At 38.9% G+C, this 21,667-nt stretch overlaps 1 protein-coding gene across 3 annotated transcripts in view; it reads right to left on the bottom strand.

Moving 5' to 3' along the window:
* Positions 1–21,667, bottom strand: part of LOC137592145 (ADP-ribosylation factor-like protein 15) — a 95,460-nt gene that overhangs the window by 26,922 nt on the left and 46,871 nt on the right. For all 3 annotated transcript variants that reach the window (XM_068310071.1, XM_068310070.1, XM_068310072.1), the window contains exon 4: positions 20,967–21,175. In XM_068310071.1, coding sequence (XP_068166172.1) covers positions 20,967–21,175 — 209 coding nt within the window. The remainder of the gene's footprint in view (positions 1–20,966; positions 21,176–21,667) is intronic.

Here is a 21,667-nt window from a genome sequence, read left to right as displayed (position 1 = left end):
CATCTCCTTTCAACTTTGCTCTAAAGCACTTTGAAAGGGTAACCGATCAGGAAGCTGAGGAGGACTGGCTCAGACAACCCAAGTGACCTGTCTGTCATTTGACATGATTAACACCAACAACTGACCTGAGGCAGTCAAACTGCCAAATGTAGCATGTGCCACAAACTGAGAAGAGGAGACTGATGGTTGATAGTTTAAGAGGAATGAGGACTATCAAAGTTCCCTTGTCCACTGCTCAGATCCTCTTTATTACAAAATGGTAAATTCAAAAAATTTAAAACAGAAAAAAAATCCAAGAACAGAGAGCTTTACAATCTTAAACCCTGTAAAGCCTAGAGTAGCACTGGAAATCGCAAAGTATCTGAGGTAATAATCTTTTGTTCTTGGTTTTGCTTTTACGCTGGTTTGTCTTCTGATGGATTAATGATAACTTTGAACCAAATCTCATGTTTCCCTTACATTTTTCCTGTGGATTTTATGCTCTACATATGTGATTAAGTCTTTTGTACTGCTCTGACTCACTAAGCATCCCATTTCCTATACTGAAAATTAAAAAAAATCTCTACCGACATGCTGTATCATGTTTGCTGTGAAACATATTCTTTATACAATGTACTTAATATTACTTACCAAACCACCTGGCAAGTTTGTTTTAAACTCCATAGCCAACAAAATTCTGGAATATTAAGCAGCGGAATTTTTTGAGATGCAGTCTTCATGTTTAGGTTACATCATGTAGCACAACTCACATTATATCATGAAGAACGTTGAACTCTACCAATTTACCAATTACACTTATAACCTGATGTTTTCTTTTCTTTAAAAAAATCACTTCTTTGCCATGGAGACTAATATTATTATTTTTCTGTGTACGTGTGCATTGTCACAAATGCTACAGACAACAAGAAATTAAAGCAGCAATTTCTTTAAAAATTATGACAGAAATCTCTTAAAAATTAGGAACTGTAGTTGCTATGGATTCCTGTTGAAACTTTTTTTTTACAGTGACATTTGGGCACATACACATAGTGGCAAATAATTCAATTTACAAAAAACTTCTTGGAACCAATTATGTCCATATGTTGAGGACTAAATGTACTGGAGTGTACATACCGCAATCACCTATCTAAATACTAATGTTGACCACATACACTCATACCAATAGTATTCCCTGCTGGTAGTCCAGAAAAATCCAAAATTACTTGAGGAACATGACAAATACTGTTCCCTGAGATCTCCCTGGATGTCAGTTTGACTCAACATTTGTGAGATATGCTGGAACAAGTATGATCCATGAAGGCTTAACCTCACAATCCACGAGACCTGAATCAACATCAAAATAGTACTGTGGGTGATACTGGTCTTAATGTTTGGGCTGATCAGTGTACACATAAGGTTGTTCACACTTGCTTAGAAAGACAGACTAAAACACCATTGACTAAAGCTGCTGAACTGGCTCCGATGACTGAAAGAGATTGTGTTGTCTTAATAGGTAAAGACGGAAACCACAATCAGTAAGTCTGTGGGCCTGAAAAATGTCTTCAGTATGAATCTTCTTCTTCCTTTTCGGCTTTTCCAGTCAGGGGTTGCCACAGCGAATCACTTGCCTCCATCTATCCTTGTCTTCTGCATCCTCTTCTCTCACACCAACTACCTTCATGTCCTTTCACTACGTCCATAAACCTCCTCTTTGGTCTTCCTCTAGGCCTCCTGCCTGGCAGTTCAAAACTCAGCATCCTTCTACCAATATATTCACTATCTCTCCTCTGGACATCTCCACACCATCTCAGTCTGGCCTCTCTGACTTTATCTCTAAAACCTCTAACATGTGCTGTCCCTCTGATGTATTCATTCCTGATCCTATCTATCCTGGTCACTCCCAAAGAGAACCTCAGCATCTTCATCTCTGCTACCTCCAACTCTGTCTCCTGTCTTTTCCTCAGTGACACTATCTCTAGACCAAACAACATCACTGGTCTCACCACAGTTTTGTACACCTTTCCTTTCATTTTAGCTGAAACTCTTCTATCACACCTGACACTTTTCTCCACCCATTCCATCCTGCCTGTACAGGCTTCTTCACCTCTTTTCCACAGTCTCCATTGCTCTGGACTGTTGACACTAAGTACTTAAAATCCTCCACCTTCTTGAATTCTTCTCCCTGTGACCTCACTCTTCCACTTGGGTCCCTCTCATTCACACACATGTACTCTGTTTTACTGCGGCTAACCTACATTCCTCTCCTTTCCAGGACGAACCTCCACCCCTCTAGCTTCTCCTCCACCAGTTCCCGGCTCTCACTACAGATCACAATGTCATCTGCAAACATCATAGTCCATGGAGATTCCTGTCTAATCATCTGTCAGCCTGTCCATCACCATAGCATACAAAAAGGGGCTCAAAACTGATCCCTGATGCAGTCCCACCTCCACCTTGAACTCCTCTGTTATACCTACAGCACACCTCACAAATGTCTTACAGTCCTCATACATGCCCTACACCATTCTAACATACTTCTTTGCCACTCCAGACTTCCTCATACAAGCTTTCTCCAGATCTACAAAAACACAATGCAACTCCCTGTGGGCTTCTCTGTATGTCTCTATCAACAACCTCAAAGCAAATACTGCATCTTTAGTACTCTTTTTTGGCATGAAACCATAGTGCTGCTCACAAATGCTCACTTCTGCCCTTAGTCTAGCTTCAACTACTCTTTCCCATAACTTCATTGTATGGCTCATCAGCTTTATTCCACTGAGTTGCAACAACTCTGCACATCTCCCTTGTTCCTAAAAATGGGCACCAGCACACTTCTCCATTTCTCAGGCATCTTCTCACCATCTAAGATCCTGTAAAACAATCCAGTCAGGAACTCTATTGCCATCTCTCCTAGACACTTCTAAACCTCCACAGGTATATCATTAGGACCGATTGCTTTTCCCCTCTTCATCCTCTTCAATGCCCTCCTCACTTCATCCTGACTAATCTTTGCTACTTCCTGGTCCAAAACAGTCCCCTTTTCTAGTCTTTGTTCTCTCTCATTTTCCTCATTCATCAACTCTTCAAAGTATTCTTTCCATCTTCCTATCTCACTACTGGCACCTGTCAATAGACTTCCATCCCTATCCTTAATCACCCTACCCTGCTGCACGTCCTTCCCATCTTTGTCTCTCTGTCTTGCCAACTTGTATAGATCAGTCTCTCCCTCCTTACTGTCCAACCTAGCATACAGGTCATCATAAGCCCCTTGTTTGGCCTTTACTACCTCTACTTTCACCTTACGCTGCATTTCCCTGTACTCCTGTCTACTCTCCTCAGTCCTCTCAGTATCCCACTTCTTCTTAGCTAACCTATGAATAAAGTTTTGGAATCAAAGTGGCAAGAAGCAGGTTTTTTTCCCCACAGTCAAGAAAATACTAACTAAATCTTACTGACACGTGTCCCTGTTATGTGGCACGGCTGCAGTACTGACAGATATGAACACACTTTATGAATTCCAAAAATGTACAGGTGTGCACAATCTGCCACACGTGGAAACAAGCCTTAACATCTGCTTGCTTCAGCATCAAACATATAAAACCACCCCTTATCCATATGACACCTACAATGGGTAAAGCCATATACTGCTTACATGAAATACTTGCCAATGCAGATGAGCACCTCCCACACAACTACTTCTCTCCTAACCTCCCCCTTGGCAGAGCATACCAATTTCCACCTGGATGGTCGTCAACTATGTGCCAAGAGGATATCACGGCAGCTCCATATCCTCTGTGTGACAGTGTAATTCCCTCTGCCCTCCAGCAATGTCTGCAAAACTCAGACAGTTTACACGTTCATGTAGCTACACTGCACCAGGGAAGAATGATCTGCCAAGTATTCTGTGCATCCATTCGATTTCTGGCTCGCATACTTTAACCCCTTCCAACATGTGCCCCTTCCACAGGTGTAACAAAGACAATGAGGGAATAGTGTTGAATCTTTCAGGATAGCTTATGGCAACCAAAATGAAGTGCTTAACTGACTATTGGGTCTTCTGCTTTATTACATGACAATATATGTAATCAGTGCACTGTGTAAAATGAAAATACCTAATTTAGTGGTGAGCAGCAGTGTCATGACAGTGATCTGTGGATAAATGGGTATGACGTGCTAAGAATACATCAAGTTTTCATTATCATTAAACCCCGGTATATAGGAAAAAATCATTTGTAATCAGGGAAAGCTGTGTCAATCAACTATTATTTGTATAGTGCTTTCCAACAACAAAAAGGTACTCATGGTGCTGTACATTAATACAAAGAATAACAGGGGTAAAATGCCATTCAAATAAATGAGTTCCACATAACTAATAAAATATCAAAATATAATTTTGGTAAAAATTACAGTGTTAAATTACTTTTGATTGTACTCAAAATTTACTTCTTACCCACTTCTTCTTAGCTAACCTCTTTCTTTGTATACACTCCTGTACCTTCTCATTCTACAACCAAGTCTCCTCATCTACTGTCCTTCCAGATGACACACCAAGTACTCTCCCACCTGTCTCCCTGATCGCATTAGCTGTAGTTGTTCAGTCATCTGGAAGCAAATCCTGACCACCCAGAGCCTGTCTAAACTCCTTCCTAAAAGCCCTGCAACACTCTTCCTTTTTCAGCTTCCACCATTTCATCCTCTGCTCTGCCTTTGCCCTCTTCATCTTCCTCACCACCAGAGTCATCCTACACACCACTATCTTATGCTGTTTGGCTACACTCTCGCCTACCGCTACTTTGCAGTCACTGTTCTCCTTGAGATTACACCGTCTACACAAAATGTTGTCTACCTGTGTGCTCCTACCACGACTCTTATAGGTCACCCTATGTTCCTGCCTCTTCTGGAAGAAAGTATTCAATATTTCCATCCTTTTTGTAAAGTCAACCACCATCTGTCCTTTTGAATTCCTCTTCTTGATACCAAACCTGCCCATCACCTCCTCATCACCTCTGTTTCCTGCACCAACATGTCCATTAAAGTCTGCACTAATGACAACTCTCTCACTTCTAGGTATGCTCTGCATCACTTTATCAAAGTCCACCCAGAATTTCTCCTTCTCCTGCAGCTCACATCCTACCTGTTTAGCATACCCACTAACAACATTGAACATCACACCTTCGATTGCTAGCTTCAGACTCACTCTATCTGACACTCTTTTTACCTCCAGGACATTCCTAACAAACTCCTCCTTCAAGATAACTCCTACTCCATTTCTCTTCCTATCTACACCATGATAGAACAACTTGAACCCTGCTGCTAACCTTTGCTACCTTTCCACCTGGTCTCCTGGACACACAGTATACCTACCTTCCCTCTCTGCATCATGTCAAATAACTCTCTACCTTTTCTTGTCATATTTCCAACATTCAATGTTCCTCCTCTCAGTCCTGTACTCTTGGTGTTCCTCTGCTCTCTCTTACTACGAACACATTTTCCTCCTCTCCTTTTCTGACCAACAGCAGTCCAATTTCCACCGGCACCCAGTCGGTGAACAGCGCCAATGGCGGCCGTTGTTAACCTGGGCCTTGCCCGATCCGGTATGGAAGTCATAGATTTGATTCACATGTTTGGTTTGGAAAAAGTATTACGTTGGATGCCTTTCCTGACACAACCCTCTGTACAACCCAATATCCAGGCTTGGGACTGGCACAATAAGACACTGGCTTTTGCCCTCTTGCGGCTACATCGTATTCCCAACTGGAAATTTTTCCCTTAAAAGTTGAGTTTTTAAAGACATAATAATGGAAATCACAACACTCGTGTGACAAAACAAGATGAGCTCAAATGTTTGAACACACCGGGTCACGTCCTGCTGATCAGGAAGGATTTGTGTCATTTGTGTGAATAATGTATGCATACAAGCAATCACATGTACCAGCATGGATTAATATTAATATACCAAAAACTGTGAAACCTCAAAAACAGCTTTTCTATTATTAATTTAAAGTTTGTTACCATGCTGTAATGGGCCTTAAATCATCACTGTTTAAGATGTGTTGTTTTTCCCCCCTATTTCTACCTGTTAATTATCATTAATAGCATGTGGGAGAATAGTTATTATATATAACTATAATATCAGGCAGATTCTAAAGTCAGTTTTTTTCAATGCGAACCCTTCATCGCACCGAAATAGATAAATACAAATGTAAGAAGTAAAAAAGTGTTCTTTTATTTTAATTTCCCCATGTGAGTACTTCTTACTGGTTCGTTTATAAAAAGGCAATGTCATCAGGAAATTTAACAAAATGTGGCAATGCAGGATTTGTTTAACTTAGCCTGGACCAAAATACCTGAATTACGGATGTCAGTACATCTCAACTCATTGGATCTTTAGCACCAATGTTATAATAAACTTTGTGTTATGCATAGGACAATCCAGCTCACTTCTTCTCTTAACAGGTCTCCAGAGGGAAAGAAAGCTGACTTGAGGATTTTTCTGTTACAATTAGCTTGAGACAACTTAAACAGCTGAAGGAATAAAGACAGGCATGAGTTTATCAGTTTTTAAACCGATTCTCTAATGTAGACAGCCAAACGCCAAACAGCCCCCACCATGAACCCAAAGCTAAGGCTATCAGACAACTAAAGCTGCAAAAGTACAATGACCTGGTGACTGCTAAAGCCCTTGGGAGAGTTTCCGTCTGGATTCTGGGCTCATCCATCATTCTTTGAGATTGGATTATGTATACTATATAGTTTTTCCCAGACCAAAGAATTGAAATTGAATTAACATTTTGATTTTAAGGGAGTTGTTTTTTGCCACGTATGTTTATGTGAATATACTGCTGAATAAATCTAAATAAAAATGAATAAATAAATAGAAGGAATGCCACAACTGCAAAGACATATCATGGAAACTGTTATATATTTTTGCGTAATATTTTGTACGTAAGACTGAAATAATGTCAATGTATTGAGCTCCAGACTCTAAGAAGTTCAGGAAGACTGAGTGGATGGATCCTCCATGTCCTGCCTCTCATCCTCTTCTCTCTTTACACATAGACTAGCCACGGTACTGTGGTCCTGCCCTCCTGGCCTGCAGGTCAGTGGACGTGCTGATTACTCGCAAGTCCTTGACACTAGACAAATCTGAATGCTTTCATCTGTGTCGGTGGGTCAACCCTCAAAGCCTTGTTACAGGATTGGCGGTCACCAATTAGCACAATTAGCTTTTGGCAAGCCACTGGGGGTGTCACATGGCACAAGCTTTGCACTGATGGTACCTGACAAGCCTGCAGATCGGTCATGTCTGCCATCACAGGGGGTAAAGTTGGTTGCAGTAAGGACAAGAAAACACAGGTGCAGGTCTTGTAAAACTTACATGGGTGAGTTTAGGTCACTGTCACAAGACATCACAGATTCAAAAAACGAAAAAAATAACTTGACAATATAACAATGGGTAATATCTACCCAAGTAAGATAGAATACTGCAAAACTGAGGAACAATTATGTGATTAAAAATACTACACTGTTATGTTTTGCACTTTATGATAACAAGGAAGTTCCCCCAAAGGCAGAACCAGAAGCATCAGGACTTCCTTTAAAAGATTTGAAGACTTTTCCTCTCTCATCCAGGAGGCTTCCTCAGTTCTAAGTGCTTGATGAGGAAAGTCAGGTATTTGAAATCTTTTGAAATTGTTAGCACATTGAGAAAATGTCAATGTGGAATTTGTGTGAATGTATGAGAATGTACACAAGCAAACGATCAGGTCTTTAGTGAGGTCTGGTCCTTGTACTACTTTGTACAGAAGAATCTTTATTTGAGAGGCATCAAGCTTTACTCCAAGTGTACTTGACTTAATTCATCACAAAGATATACCATGACCTAGATGACTGAGAATCCACAGACATATACAGTGCTATATTACAAAATTTGTTCTCAGTATTAGACCTGTCCCTAAGGAGCGTTGAGACAGGGAGAAAAATAGGGTTTAATAAATTGCTCAAAGATACTTGAAAATCAAGACTGTAGGCCCCCAACTTGAAGATAAGTGGAATCCTGCTTTTATCTCCTAGGTCACAGATATCCCCCAGAATGCACTGGCGAAGGGCTCCCATGTCAAAGTCTTTTAAAGAGATGAAAAGCATTGCCAATGAAGTTGTTTTACGAAGGAAAATCCAAACCATGCATGGGTTCCCTGTCTTAACAGAGAAAAATAGCTGTACACTGCATCTATTTACAAGAGAACATCTGGAGGTGGTTGTGGCCTGATGGAACAGAGCTGCTAAAACAGAGTGTTTGGGCAGAGAGCACACTGTTGGTACAGATCAGTTTAAGTGTGTCTTACATGTCTCTGTGCATCATCCATGCGATAGCATCTTGAAAAGCAATAGAATAAATGCAGTACCCTCAACGAGGCTAACACATGTACCATAACGTCACATCCTGCATGATTCAGCAATGCTGATTGACCACTGATCACCACTAAAGATAAGGTATATGAAATAAAAGGATTGCTGTCAATCCGAATCCTATTGCTGATGTAGCAAGTTGATAAGACTGTTTCACTGAAGCTATCAAGCAGACATGGCAAAAACCTGTGGCCTGGATACAATTGGTACGCTGATAAAATAGCCCCAGACGATGGGTATAGAGATAAGAAGAAGGGGGGAGGGGTGTGTCTGGGACACTGACTTTCTCATTTGCAGCTTTATGTTTCCTTGGCCCATTCCCTTTTCCTCAGCCTCATCAGTGTAATCGGTGTCTGGCTACACAGTTTCTACACTACTTGAGATCCATATCTCTCCCTCAAAATAAGAAGCCAGGAATTGTTCCGTCTCTCAATATCACTATTCACCCAGCACTGTGGTTTCCTCTTTACATCAAATCCTGTCTTTATGATTTCCTTCCCTGGGATCATGTGTAAGATAGTCTTTTTAAACCTTTCCAGCTGAGGACAGTTAAGGAGAGGTAAACCACAGCGTTTGTGTATCTAAGTGTGGTGTAGTCGGAGTGCAGGCACATTCCTGCGGGTGACTTGTGAATGCACCACATAACACCATGGATTGAGCGGGTGCGTGACAATGAGGAAAGGAGACTGTGGAGGGAAGGTTTGTTGATGTATAACATAACAGTTTGATTTAAACGCGTGTGGCCAAAAGTGAGCACATCCAAACAGTTGCTCATGGAGGGACATGTTTGAGTGACACACCTTGTCAAGGAAAATTTGGGTGACTGTACAGATGTTGAAAAGAAGGCAAGTCAAATGAATCACAACTATTTGACCTGAATACAGAAGATAATGATAATGCACGAAGACGCAATGTACATTCAAAACTACTACTGTGTGATTATTCCCAGAATCTATCCATTGTTCCAAGCCTTAAGTTTTCCTAGATCTTAATCTGTTGAAATTTAAGTGGGGAGATTGTTTCAAAAATAAGACACAAGGTGAACACTCTTCGGAATTAGAAATCAAAGACCTAATTGATGCGGATTTATTCAGCTACAGCTAAAAAAAACTTCACTTGCTGTATCAGTGTTTTTGTGTTATGCTACCTTCCAACAAAAATTAAGCATAACTAAGAACAAATTGTTTCATAAAGTTATTTCTATGTTAAATAGTAATTTGGGTAAGTATCACAGTTTATGCTAAGCGTTACACATCGTTTCCCATGTCTGTGACTGGCTTTTGAAGAGGTATCCCCTTCATAATAATACATAGCATATCACAATAACATAAGGATAATGTAAATTTTTGGAATTTTTTTCCCATTAAGCTACCTTGGAGTTATATCAAAAGTATCGGTTGTAGTATGCATTGTTTTTCTTTGCATGCTGGAAATTTGTAGTGTCATGTAACTATTAACACAAATATAGAAGTGCATCCAATAAGCATTTAACATTCAAGACTGAGATCTAATGGATGAAGCCTCAATTAAAAGATGATTCAGACACAAACTGGATCTGGCTGCAATGTTTTTGTCACACTTTGCTCACTAACATTAATATGTATTTAATATTTTCATAACTCATTTAGAAATGAAGAGAAACACATTAGGAAGTCCTTAAAAGCTAATAAATAAAAGAAGTAGTTAACTACAATGAATTGTTTGAATTCAAACATTTTCTTCTGGTCTGAACCAAAAACATGTAAATTAAAATGATTAATAGATGTTAAGTCAGGAAAAAAACTTATGGTAATATATTTTATACCGGACAGCCTCACGGATAGGTAACATTTTCTTATTATAATTACATTAGGAGGCAAGACTGAGGAAAGAGCCACTCACTAACTGATTTTCATCATCATACATTACATCATACTTCATACATCCACGATGTAAAATAATAAATAATTTTGCTGAAAACTAGAAGTAATCATATAAATCTCACAGGAATATTTTTAAATGTAACAACTACAGTTGCATACAGGGGTCAAAAACTACATTTCATTTTTCTGTGTAAAAAGTAAAGATGTCACATTTCAATAATAATAAAGACTGTTAAGTCAACAATACTCTTCACAAATGACAGTCAATTACCACCAATAGTGTATGGCTAACGTTAACGCTTAGTGCACAGAGTAGCTCAATTGCTGCGCATGTACTCAAAAGGGTGCAATCTGGTTGTCTTGTCAAAACATTCAGTTTGAGCCCTGGCTACAGAGACAGCATTTATCCGCTTATTGTCATGGAGAGCAGTGCCTAGGAGACATGAAGCACAAGGCTGATGGAAAGTTAGCCCTAAATCTTCTTTGAGGATCAAGTGAGTTAGAAAACCAGTATAAATCTGCATACATTTCCAAACCAATTAGAAACAGTCTCTTCACTTTGGGCATGCATTTGCTTAATGAATTTGAAATATTTGGAAAAATTCAAGTCCGTTCATTAAAGTAGACATTTCATCATGTACAATTATCAATAGCTTAGACTGGATTTACATCACTCCTGTGTTTACAGTAAGACATATGACAAAACTGTGCACATAGAACAAGATTTGTTACACAAACCAATGTAATTTGCTAACTCAACATTACCACAGTCAGGAAATTAATGTTTGGATTACATAACAAGCTTAGATCTCTTAAAGCACGAGTGAGCAAGGCTTAAGGCAAAATGTACAGAAGTATGAATAATACTGATAAAGCCATAAGAAACAAAAAAGCAACCTGTATTGAAATTCGCTACAATCTCTGTACATATGTTCACGTATGTCTGCTGAACTCGAAAAACACCCTCATCACTTTCCCCACGACATCCTCAATCTATGGCTAGGTCCCAGTCAATATCCACGCCATTACCCTTGTTCAAAAAAAAATATCCTTGAGGTCAATTGAGAGATTAAAATCCTTCAAATGGGGTCATGAAGATCAATGATCAAACAGAGCCTGGCCCAGCCCCCATGCAACCTCTACACCCACTTTATTTAAAGATGGCTGATAATAGAGACAAAAGGATGGCTAACTACTTCCCTACACCATGACTCAACCACCCTCTTAATCTCTGACGGTGGCCTAGTCTAATGCTGTCAATGAACGCTCCAGCAGTCACTGTTCCCAACATCTCCATCGATAGAGCATGTATTCAAGTGATGTGAGAGGAAATATAAGGTCACTGAGGTCAGTGTGGATTCACAGAATTGTGGAAGGTTAAAAAATCTAATAAAATACAATCAGCAACGGTTGCCATAACATCAGACTTTAAAAATTTTAATAAATATCGTCAACTATAGAAATCTTTTATAGGATCACAAAAAAATATTGATCACACAAATTCAAAAAATCTATCACATATATACAGTATATATCAATATCAACTTTGGTCGATTAAACAGTACATTTATGTGAATATAGGTTCTTTCAGTTTACTGCACTATTGTACCCTTTTTGCCACTTTAACAATTGAATTTTTCCGTTGTGGGATCAATAAAGGTTATCTTACCTTATCATAGCAATCAGTTACAGATAAATATTCAAATTGAGCTAATGAAAGAAAGTGAGATGAGACCAAAAACAAAATTCACTACAGTATGTAACTCTGAATTCATCCGTGCAGCGCAGAAACTAAGCCTAACCCAACACTCATAAAATGGCATTTCAGGAGATCTGTGCCTCTGAGACACTTATTAAAACACAATGTTTAAGTATTACAGCAGCACATATACTGTACTGTAGACACAGAAGCTCTGAAGTGAACATAAAAAGACAACATTCAGTAACACCATTATGGAAGAGTAAGATTTGAACTTGAAAGTCGTACGAATGTCCAAATCTCCAGTGGAGCACACCAGCATATTCACTAAAAATGGCCACTCTGCAAAAACGCCACATTCAAAATAGCCATTATTATTTAAAGCAAATTTGATTTCTGCACTTTTAAAAGTATAAAATTCAACTTTTGCACACTTTACAATTAAATCATATTGATTCAAATAAATTTTTTCACAACATTATCTAAAATACATTAACACAGTTTCTGTCTATTCATACTCTGGTGTAGACACTAAAGCAAGAATAGTGAGATGAAAATGTAGCTTCCATACAGTGGGCTTAGAAAATGCAATATATCTGTCAAATGGTGATTGATTTTATTCCATGCTGTGGTCTCACATTTGCATAGTATGAATCCAGAAGGGCAGACATTTAATGGTCATATGCTTCTCTTAAATGGGCATAAAAAAGTTAGCAGAAAAGTTGATTTTACATCAGTGTGTATGCCAAACTCATGTGGATTGAAAGATCACAAAACTGAGCTCAGGGGTTGGGAAAGTTTTCACCTCCAGAATATGCATCTTTCGGTACATTATACTGTAAGTCATTACACACTATATTACTTTATTTTACAAAATAGAAAGTTGAGAGAAAGGGAAAAAACTAAGAATAGTTATCACTCTGTGCATAAATCTATGAAGCTACATACTCTGCAAAACAAGATGTAGAATCCTACCATTCATCATGACTAAAATTTTTGACAAAGTTCTCAGAGTCAAGCAACTCTTACCCTATATCACCACAATGTTATGAAAGGAGTTGTATTTCAGTCTTGGGTAAGGACACGGTCACGCAGATGATTGAATGTTAAATAAAGCAAGAAACGGGAGTGGGCAAGGTCAGGGATTTGAAACTTCCTGTCTCTAATGTTTTAAAAGTGGAACTGATAGTATTCAAACACAGCTGCTTTAGGAAAAGACGATAGAACGTGAACATTCATCAGGAAATTCAACTCATTTCATACTCCATCTCAACTTTGGTTGAGGAAAAAAACAAACAAGTAAAAACACCCCAGGATCTCAATACTAACATATTTAGATTTCTTTCAATAACTGGACATGTCAAAAAGGAAAAAATGTTGACTAACAAAAAGAAAAAATTGGCTTAAGCTAATGTACATTTACTATAACATCTAAGCATACCATCAAAATATAACATGTAAAGGAAAGGTCAATCTGCGATGACTATCGACAGTATGTAACTATGAATTCATCCAATGCTTAGCCTTGCCCCACACTCACTGACTGAGTGAGCATGGGGCTATTAACATTTTCATTGATGCCCCACTATCAGTCTGAAACTGTAAATATTACAGGATTTAAATGTTGAATATTTAAATGACTAACCAAATTAAAGAAATCCAGGAAGTAACTTCAGGGACATTGAAAACCTGGGATGAGAAGAGATTGTCGACAAGCACAGTAATAAAGAATTTAGTTTGGGAGGCTTTCCTCTTAGCTTACTGTAAAACAGGTAGTAAGTAGCTTGTCACAATTTGGCTGTGGTGGTATCGGCAGCACTAAAAAAAAACTCAAGACTAAATTTTCCTTATGTCGGGAACATTATTCCTTCTGAGGTCTGCTGAGGGTATAAAAAGGTCCCATATAGCACAGTTGCAACAAAGAACACGCAGTATGTCTGAATATATACAAGGAAATCTGATAACTGAAATTCGATTTGCATTTGGTTGGTCAAGATTTGCCACTAGATCCTTTTATACAGTCTGTGTAAAACAGTGCTGCTGTGGCTTCATTACACCTCATAATTTTGAATAAATGTCATCAGGGTGTAATGTAAGGTCAGTGTTCCACAAATGAGTCAACAGCAGAGCAAATAAGAGCATCCCCTTGACTGTATGAAAGGAAACGGCAATACAGGAGAGAAGTGTATTATTTTGACAATGTACTATGGGTGTGATCCCAACCTAAACATTAAATACTCAGCTGGATGCATTCAGCAGCTAACTTGAAGAGCAAAAATGTAGTCAGTAATTTTCCTCAACTTAATGAGTCAGTGTGGGCACAGGGAACTCCTTACGCCTTAAAGCAGAGGACAGGAGCTACAATCATTTAGCAGGGATGCTATCTTAACATTATATTATTTTGACTTGATTTACACAGCAATGTTTCATGCATACATATAACAATGTAGTGGCATTGAGCCGCTGTTGGTTTGTTTAATGTTCATAAATGTTAAATGTTTGGGGAGGCAGTGGCTCAGTGGTAAAGCGGGCGGTAGAGCGGGTCGTCCTATGATTTAAGATCGGCGGTTCGATTCCCGCTCCCGCCCCCCCAAAAATACCCGGAGGTGAGCTAACAGTGGGAGGTGTCAGCTCATCTCCGGAGCACTGCCGAGGCACCCTTGAGCAAGGTGCCGTCCCCTTTAAAAATTGCTCATTTGAGGCACACCAAGAAGGAGCTGCCTGCCACTCTACATCCCTTGCATGCCTACAGGCCCCTTTGTGTGTGTGTGTGATACAGGGGCCTGTACTCACAAATATGTATGCATGCGTTTGTAATCAGTAGCTAGAGTGTGCTTTCTTAATTTCCCTTCGGGGATCAAACCAGTATATAAAATTAAATTTAAAAAAAATTAATATGTGCTCTTTGCGCAGAAAGAGGGATACTGTCTCCATTCTGTTTCAAGCACTGTACTTTTGTCTTGATTTTATATTGTATGAAGAAAAGAGGCCAGAAGAATGACAGAGTTTAAAAACTAAACTATAATTCACCCTTAATCCACAATAACTCACTTTGCTGTTTATTGCTGGCATGTGTGTGTGTGCGGTATTCTGGTGGCTTCTTGTCATGGTCAGATTTTGGTTTGGTACACTGACAACAGATGTTTTAAAATTCCTAGCAGACACTATTTTCCCTAGTGGACCTAAAACTGTACTGACATAAATAAGTGTGTGTGTGTGTGTGTGTGTGTGTGTGTGTGTGTGTGTGTGTGTGTGTGTGTGTGTGTGTGTGTGTGTGTGTGTGTGTGTGTGTGTGTGTGTGTGTGTGTGTGTGTGTGTGTGTGTGTGTGTTTCCGAGAGAAAGACAGAGAAACAGAGAGAGAGAGTGAGTGTGTAAATGAGTGATGGACTGACAAAATGAAAGTACGAGGAGGGGCTTTCATCAGAAACAGAGGAATCATTGGGTGACTTGGATCAAAACACTGAAAGTTTGGACAGGAGATGTTGTCATCTTTTTAAGTAGTTTCTCATCATTTACTTATGTTTGCAGCATTTTTACTTATATTTGTCCTTCATGTTTTCTGTCACCTGAAACCACCCTATTTTATCTCTGTCCCTTTTCTTAACTCACTCTTGGTTATCATTGTGCATTCTATCTTCTTCTGATAAGACAAGTGCCAATACAACCAAAAAGACTTCTCGGCACTAACACTGACAGTTTTTTTCTAAACCAAGAGTCTCTCATGGACACAGTCCATTAGGCCCATCCATCCAAACAGACCTGCTTTGTTGAGGTGTTATATCAACAGGGTGACCCTCCCCTCCACTCCTTCCAAGCTTCCTTGGGCCCCCCAACGGCAGGAGATTGATGTCAACAAGGAATTTTGTCCCACATTTCCTTCAACCTCCTCCAGACCCACCCTGCTCCTGAAAAACACTTGCACCAGGACAGAGGGCCCCAGTGAGGCCTTAACAGGCTCACTAAGCTGCATTAGTCCACTGCCAATGCCACCACCTCTCACCCCTCGCTCCAGCAGTGCCAGAAACACCCTAAGTCACAAACTTGACACCATTAATAGGGAGTGCCCCAGAAAAAAACCACAGCAAAAAAATCCAAGTTTGTGTGTGTATTGAGGAAATGAACCACTTTGCTCCATCAACAGGGTGATTGATGCAAGAAGAACAAACACGAGATACATGAAAGGTGGAAGAAATATTTTATTCTCTGGTGAAAAAAAATTGACCTCGACGATCCTGATCGTTGCTAACATTACTGGTATGACAAGAAGATCCCCCTGAGATGTTTTCTACATGGCACATTGGACGAGGCGTCATCATGATCTGGGGGGCTTTTTCCTTCAGTGGAACAACAGAGTGTTCAGGTTGGGCCATTGTTTGTGTGGTAGTACACAATGCCTGCCTGACAAAGGACTTCTTCCAGAGAAATGGATGGCAAGGGAAGTTTACAAAAATGGACACCAGCTCCAGACAATGGATGCCCTCCGTGAAGCCATCTCAATTACTAGCTTCCTGGAAACACTAGCATCAAGCATGCCGAACAAATTTTTGAGGTGATTAACAAAAATGGCACAGCTACTCATTACTGAGTCCTTTTTTTGAAATTTTATTTCTATTGTGGGGGTTCTAGGGTTGCAATTAATTGTTTTCTCGTTTTATTTCTTGTCTCACTCCCATTTTTAAAAAAACACTTTTTAGTACCTTTTTGCAATTATCAAACTGTTCTTAAAATTTTGACTTGACTTTTCGTGACATATACTATGTAATGCATGTTGCATTCTGACTTTTTATTTTCTAGTTGTCGCATCAGTCATTTGTTCACAAAAAGGATTTTTCTTTAAAAGTAAACATCACTTTAAATTTCATCACAGTTTGTGTCCTGCATAACACCAGAAACAAGTAAGAAAACTGACATAAAATTGCATTTGCAAGCTGCCTAAAATTTGTTTTGGGTCAATTCCTTTCGAGCTTTGATTAATTAGTTGATTAGTTTCTCAGGAGACCAACACAATTTCAATATATAATTTTGTCCATTTTGCCTGTGAAAGCTCACATGAAACAAAACTCCTACGTGAAAGGTTTTTTGAGTCATGGGATTCTAAGTCAATGCAGTAGCTAGACCTGCAGATTTATCCATGCATCACGTACAGTATATACAAAGCCTCATGCACGACTTCTTGTTTTAATTTAAAGTGACATGTCCAATAAACGTTTAGACAAACGTAAATCACTTATACATTTCAAAGAGGTTACTAAGGATGTAACCAGACTGAGTTTCCTAGAGGAAATTGTTTTGGTGGATCAAAGGTTGTACCTCCAATTGAAAAGCTTATTATGAAAGTGCTAAGGATTATATTAATCATAAACATTATATCCTTTATTCAGATAAACAGCAATTAACATAATACAGGTTATAATACAGTCAGAAGACTTTATCTACTAGAATATTAACAAGAATATAGAAAGAACAATGTCCACAATATAATGGTCCTTCAACATTTTACTACAACTTCGATTCACCACAATATCGTACATCAGACTTATATAGGCTTTCAAAGCATTAAGCTCCTATAAAATATATTCTTCTCCTGACCTGGAAATGACCCACTGATCAACAATTGAACAGTACAAAGCTTCTATGATGCTAAAGTCTGAAGTAGCTCCACTTTCCAAAAACATCTCAAAGTACAGTACTGTGCAGTGACCCTTTGTTTACCTCAGAAAAAGCCAAGAAAAATTTCTAATAAATAATTAAAAGATAACATTCCAGGTATAAATGGTGTCTTATAGCAGAATGTAAAAAGTACATGTAAGGTTATTTCGATCTGGTGGAAACATACCAGGCTGTATGACTGATGTAGACACTTTTTGGTACTGAAATAAAATTCAACAAGAAATTTATCAAGTTAAAAAATGTTGATTTCAACAGCTGACTTTATTACTCTTTGAACCTACTTTCCAAAGATTTCCATACAGGTTTATTGATAAGTCAACGAGTTATATTACTGACAAGAGAGGTATCAGAAATGCAGCTGAACATGCCATAAACCAACACATTCCAAAGTTCACCCTAAAGCCTCACTGAGTTGCTCCAAACAATTCTGCCACTAAGGATGTTCAAACCTTGGTTGAGTAGACACATTGCACTTACACTGAACAAGCAAGGCCAGCACTAAGAGTGGTTCACCACCTGTTCCTAACATGTATATTGGTACTTTTAGCGTAACTTTCATTTAATATTAAGGAACTCGCCTCCATAGTAGAGCATTCTTACAAGATTTATCAATAAGTAATGAGAACACATAAATATTCCCAAACTTCCTGAAGACAAACCATACACAAGTTAGGGGAAGAAACATACAGTAATGTGCCACAGTGGCTAGTGCTGCTATCAAGATCCTGTGAATTCAACGGTTAATTATAAAAGAATGAATCTTATAATACAATTTGTGGAAAATGTTGATTTTTAGAAATGACATATGTGACATTTGATGGTGGCAAACAATGGGTAAGAGCTCTAATTTGTTTCAATGATGTAATATGTTATGAATCGGCTTAGAAAATCAAAATGTCAAGAAGAATTATCTGTAGTGCATCATCTGGAATCAGTGTCAAAAGTTTTCTTTTCTTACCATATACAGTTTGCCTTATTAGAAATTCAAACAGTTTGGTTGATTATTGCTTATTTCCACCCTTTTCCCTGCTTTATTTTAATAGATAGATGGAAACTTTATTAATCCCAAGGGAAATTCAGTAGTGTTTAATAATGTTACTGTTACTAATGAAAAACAGCAAGGGCAATACTTCATTCATGATTCTGACCTTACAGGCATCAAGACACAGAGACATGGTGGAATCATCAAGTTCTTTCACAATGTTCCCAAATTTTGTTTCATTTTAGCAAAGCTTACTCACAAGTACTGAACACTAAGCTCATTTAGTGACTCAACCAAGAGTCAGATGATACTATGCACATACAGGCATGATAACAGTCATAATGACAATGTAGTTTCAAAAGCAATGAACCATGCCAAATAACACCAGTGAAACACAGGCGAAAGAAAAGCCATTATAGCCATTATTACATTCATTATCTAACAGTAACTTTAATGTATTCTGTGTATGTGTGTGCGTAGATTCTTGTCAATATGCATGAAAGGCAAAACAATGACAGAAGAAGAGTAGCATAACATGAATAGAGCAAAAAAAGAGGGCAGAGTAAGGTGGAGCGAACAAGCATAATTATGTTGTATTTTATCCCTGCCTCTGCTAGCTGTGATTAATTCTGTCCTGAAGTGAGGTGGTGACATGACCTTCAACTCCAGGGGTCAGCAACTACATTTGTCCATGTCCCAGAATTTTTCCAAGCAGTCAATGTAAAGCCCAGAGTTGGAATCTAAATACTTGATTAACATCTACGTAGTCAAGACAAGGGGAAAACCTTCATTTATGATGAAACTATAAAATGGATATGAAGCTATCCCCACAGCCTGATTTTCAAAAAAATTATCGAGACTTTGTATATAGTAATCAATCGTGCATTCACTCTTCAAGATGCACGGCTTCAACCTCATCGCGGATTGTTAGAAGGTAGTCAAGTGATGCTGTACGAGTTTTCTATTGGCTGACAGCATCCGGAAGTGCGCTGTGTTCCAAGACTCACGGAACGCAGCGCACTTCTGTGTATTAAAGAACCACTTAAAAGCGCTTTAAAAAATCTTTAAAAGTGTGGGAAAAGATAATACAGATGTAGGGTGGTTTACTATCAGTATGGGAGGGTTCATGAACGTTTGAATTACCGTAAATAATCATTTGTCGCAATATCGCGGAATTTCGTTATTTGCAGGTGGTCCTGGAAGGTATTAACTGCGACTAACGAGGGATTACTGTACTTCAGAGTGGTTTGCTACCACAAATTTTGTGGGAAGAAGAAAATAGTTTCTCCCTCTTACAATAGTCAGTATAACCACATTGCACATGGTGATAACTCCCAATTAGGTATCATGCAAATCCATTAAAGTGCTCTTGAATCGACTTTAATGTTTGTTCTCACTGACATTAAAGGTGTTGGTGACCTAGGAAGAGTTTAAATATCTTTAACCTAGTTACAACTGAAAAACCCTGTTGGATGAAGGGTGTAGCTTCTTCAAATGGACAGGAGGTCAAGTTGTTTCAGCTTCTGGCTTCAAGAGAAATCTTGCCTCTTAACCATGGCAACCGTATGCACAGAGGTTAAAGCAATAACATGTACTTGGTTACTGCTTTATATCCCATACTAGTTCATACTCCTACCCCAACAGAGGGGTGATATTTAACAATTCAAGGGCCACATTCTTAGCCATGGCCTCTGAGTAGGGTCGTCAACCACTGGCAATGAACCAGACTTGTACGGTAATCCCTCGTTACTCGCAGTTAATGCGTTCCAGGACCACCCTTGAAAAACAAAATTCTGCGACAGCAACAAACTTATTTATTTTATTATTCATGGAAATTTAAACGTTTATGAACCCTACCCATACTTATATTAAACCACCTTATATTTGTATTACCGTTTCCCACACTCTTATAGACAGTTTAAAACACAGAAGTGCACTGCATTCCATGAGTCTCGGAACGCACCGAACTTCCGGATGATGTCAGCCAATAGCTTGCGCGTACAATATCACGTGACTACCTACTAAAATCCACAATGTAGTGAAGCCGTGCATCTTGAAGCGCAAATAAGCGAGGGACTACTGTATTTTAACCTTTGTGGGAATTGACCTACATGGCTTTATTTCCATGTTATTTGCTGGGTCTGTGCTTAATCTGGCCCAAAAAAAACAGAAGCCAGTTATGAGGAAACTGCTTGCAAGCTGCTATTGAAGAACTGACTGCAAGAAGAGGCCCTGAGATTAGGTTTGGCTTCAAGAGCATCTCAATGTACTCAATAAATTATTAATAATCAATTAATAAACTGCATTATTCTTATTATGTTGATGGCATATGTCAAGAGCAGAGCGGTATGTGTACTAGTTCACCTGGTTTGGCGTTCGTGCAGCTGGCTTGTCCTGGTGGTTAGCGAGGATGAGGTAAGGCAGTGTGCAGAGTTGTGGGTGTTGCAGGGCCGAGTGGAGCTCATTGCGTGCTGCTTCAAAGTCCTCATCTGATGAAGCACTGTCCAATACAAAGACTACTCCCTGAGATCCTTGGTAGTAACGACTCCAGTATTTCTTGATGTTGTCTGCTCCTGTAGACAGATGTGTTGTCATTAATAAGTCAAATTTGGGAGAGTCCATATGAGTATTTAAATGTGTGAACAACAGTATCCTGCAGAAGACAAGAGATATTCCAAGACAAAGAACATGTTCAAAATCAAAAAATTCCCTGGCAAAACAAACACTAAGGTAATACTTGAAATGGAGTTGAACCATTTTATGTACAAATGACCACAGTACTACAGCTGAAATTTACAAAGCCAGACTTTAGAGTACAAGTAGTTCTCAATTTACAAACATTCGACTTACGAACCTTCGGAGATACAAACAAATGTGCAGTGCCTTACCTGACTAATCTATTGCAGTTCTCCTTTCTACCATAACCCACGCCACGCAGCACCGCTGTGATCGCACATTTCCAACACTCATCTTCCCCTCTTGTTGTTTGTTGTCTATGTGAGCATGTCAACGAGTCAGCCTTTGTAACTATTTTACTGTTTATTATGGATGATACAACAATTGGT

The sequence above is a fragment of the Antennarius striatus genome, chromosome 3 (assembly GCF_040054535.1).
Source record: "Antennarius striatus isolate MH-2024 chromosome 3, ASM4005453v1, whole genome shotgun sequence".
Lineage (NCBI taxonomy): Eukaryota > Metazoa > Chordata > Actinopteri > Lophiiformes > Antennariidae > Antennarius > Antennarius striatus.
Note: the sequence above shows the minus strand (reverse complement) of the source record. Positions and strands in the feature narration are given on the sequence as shown.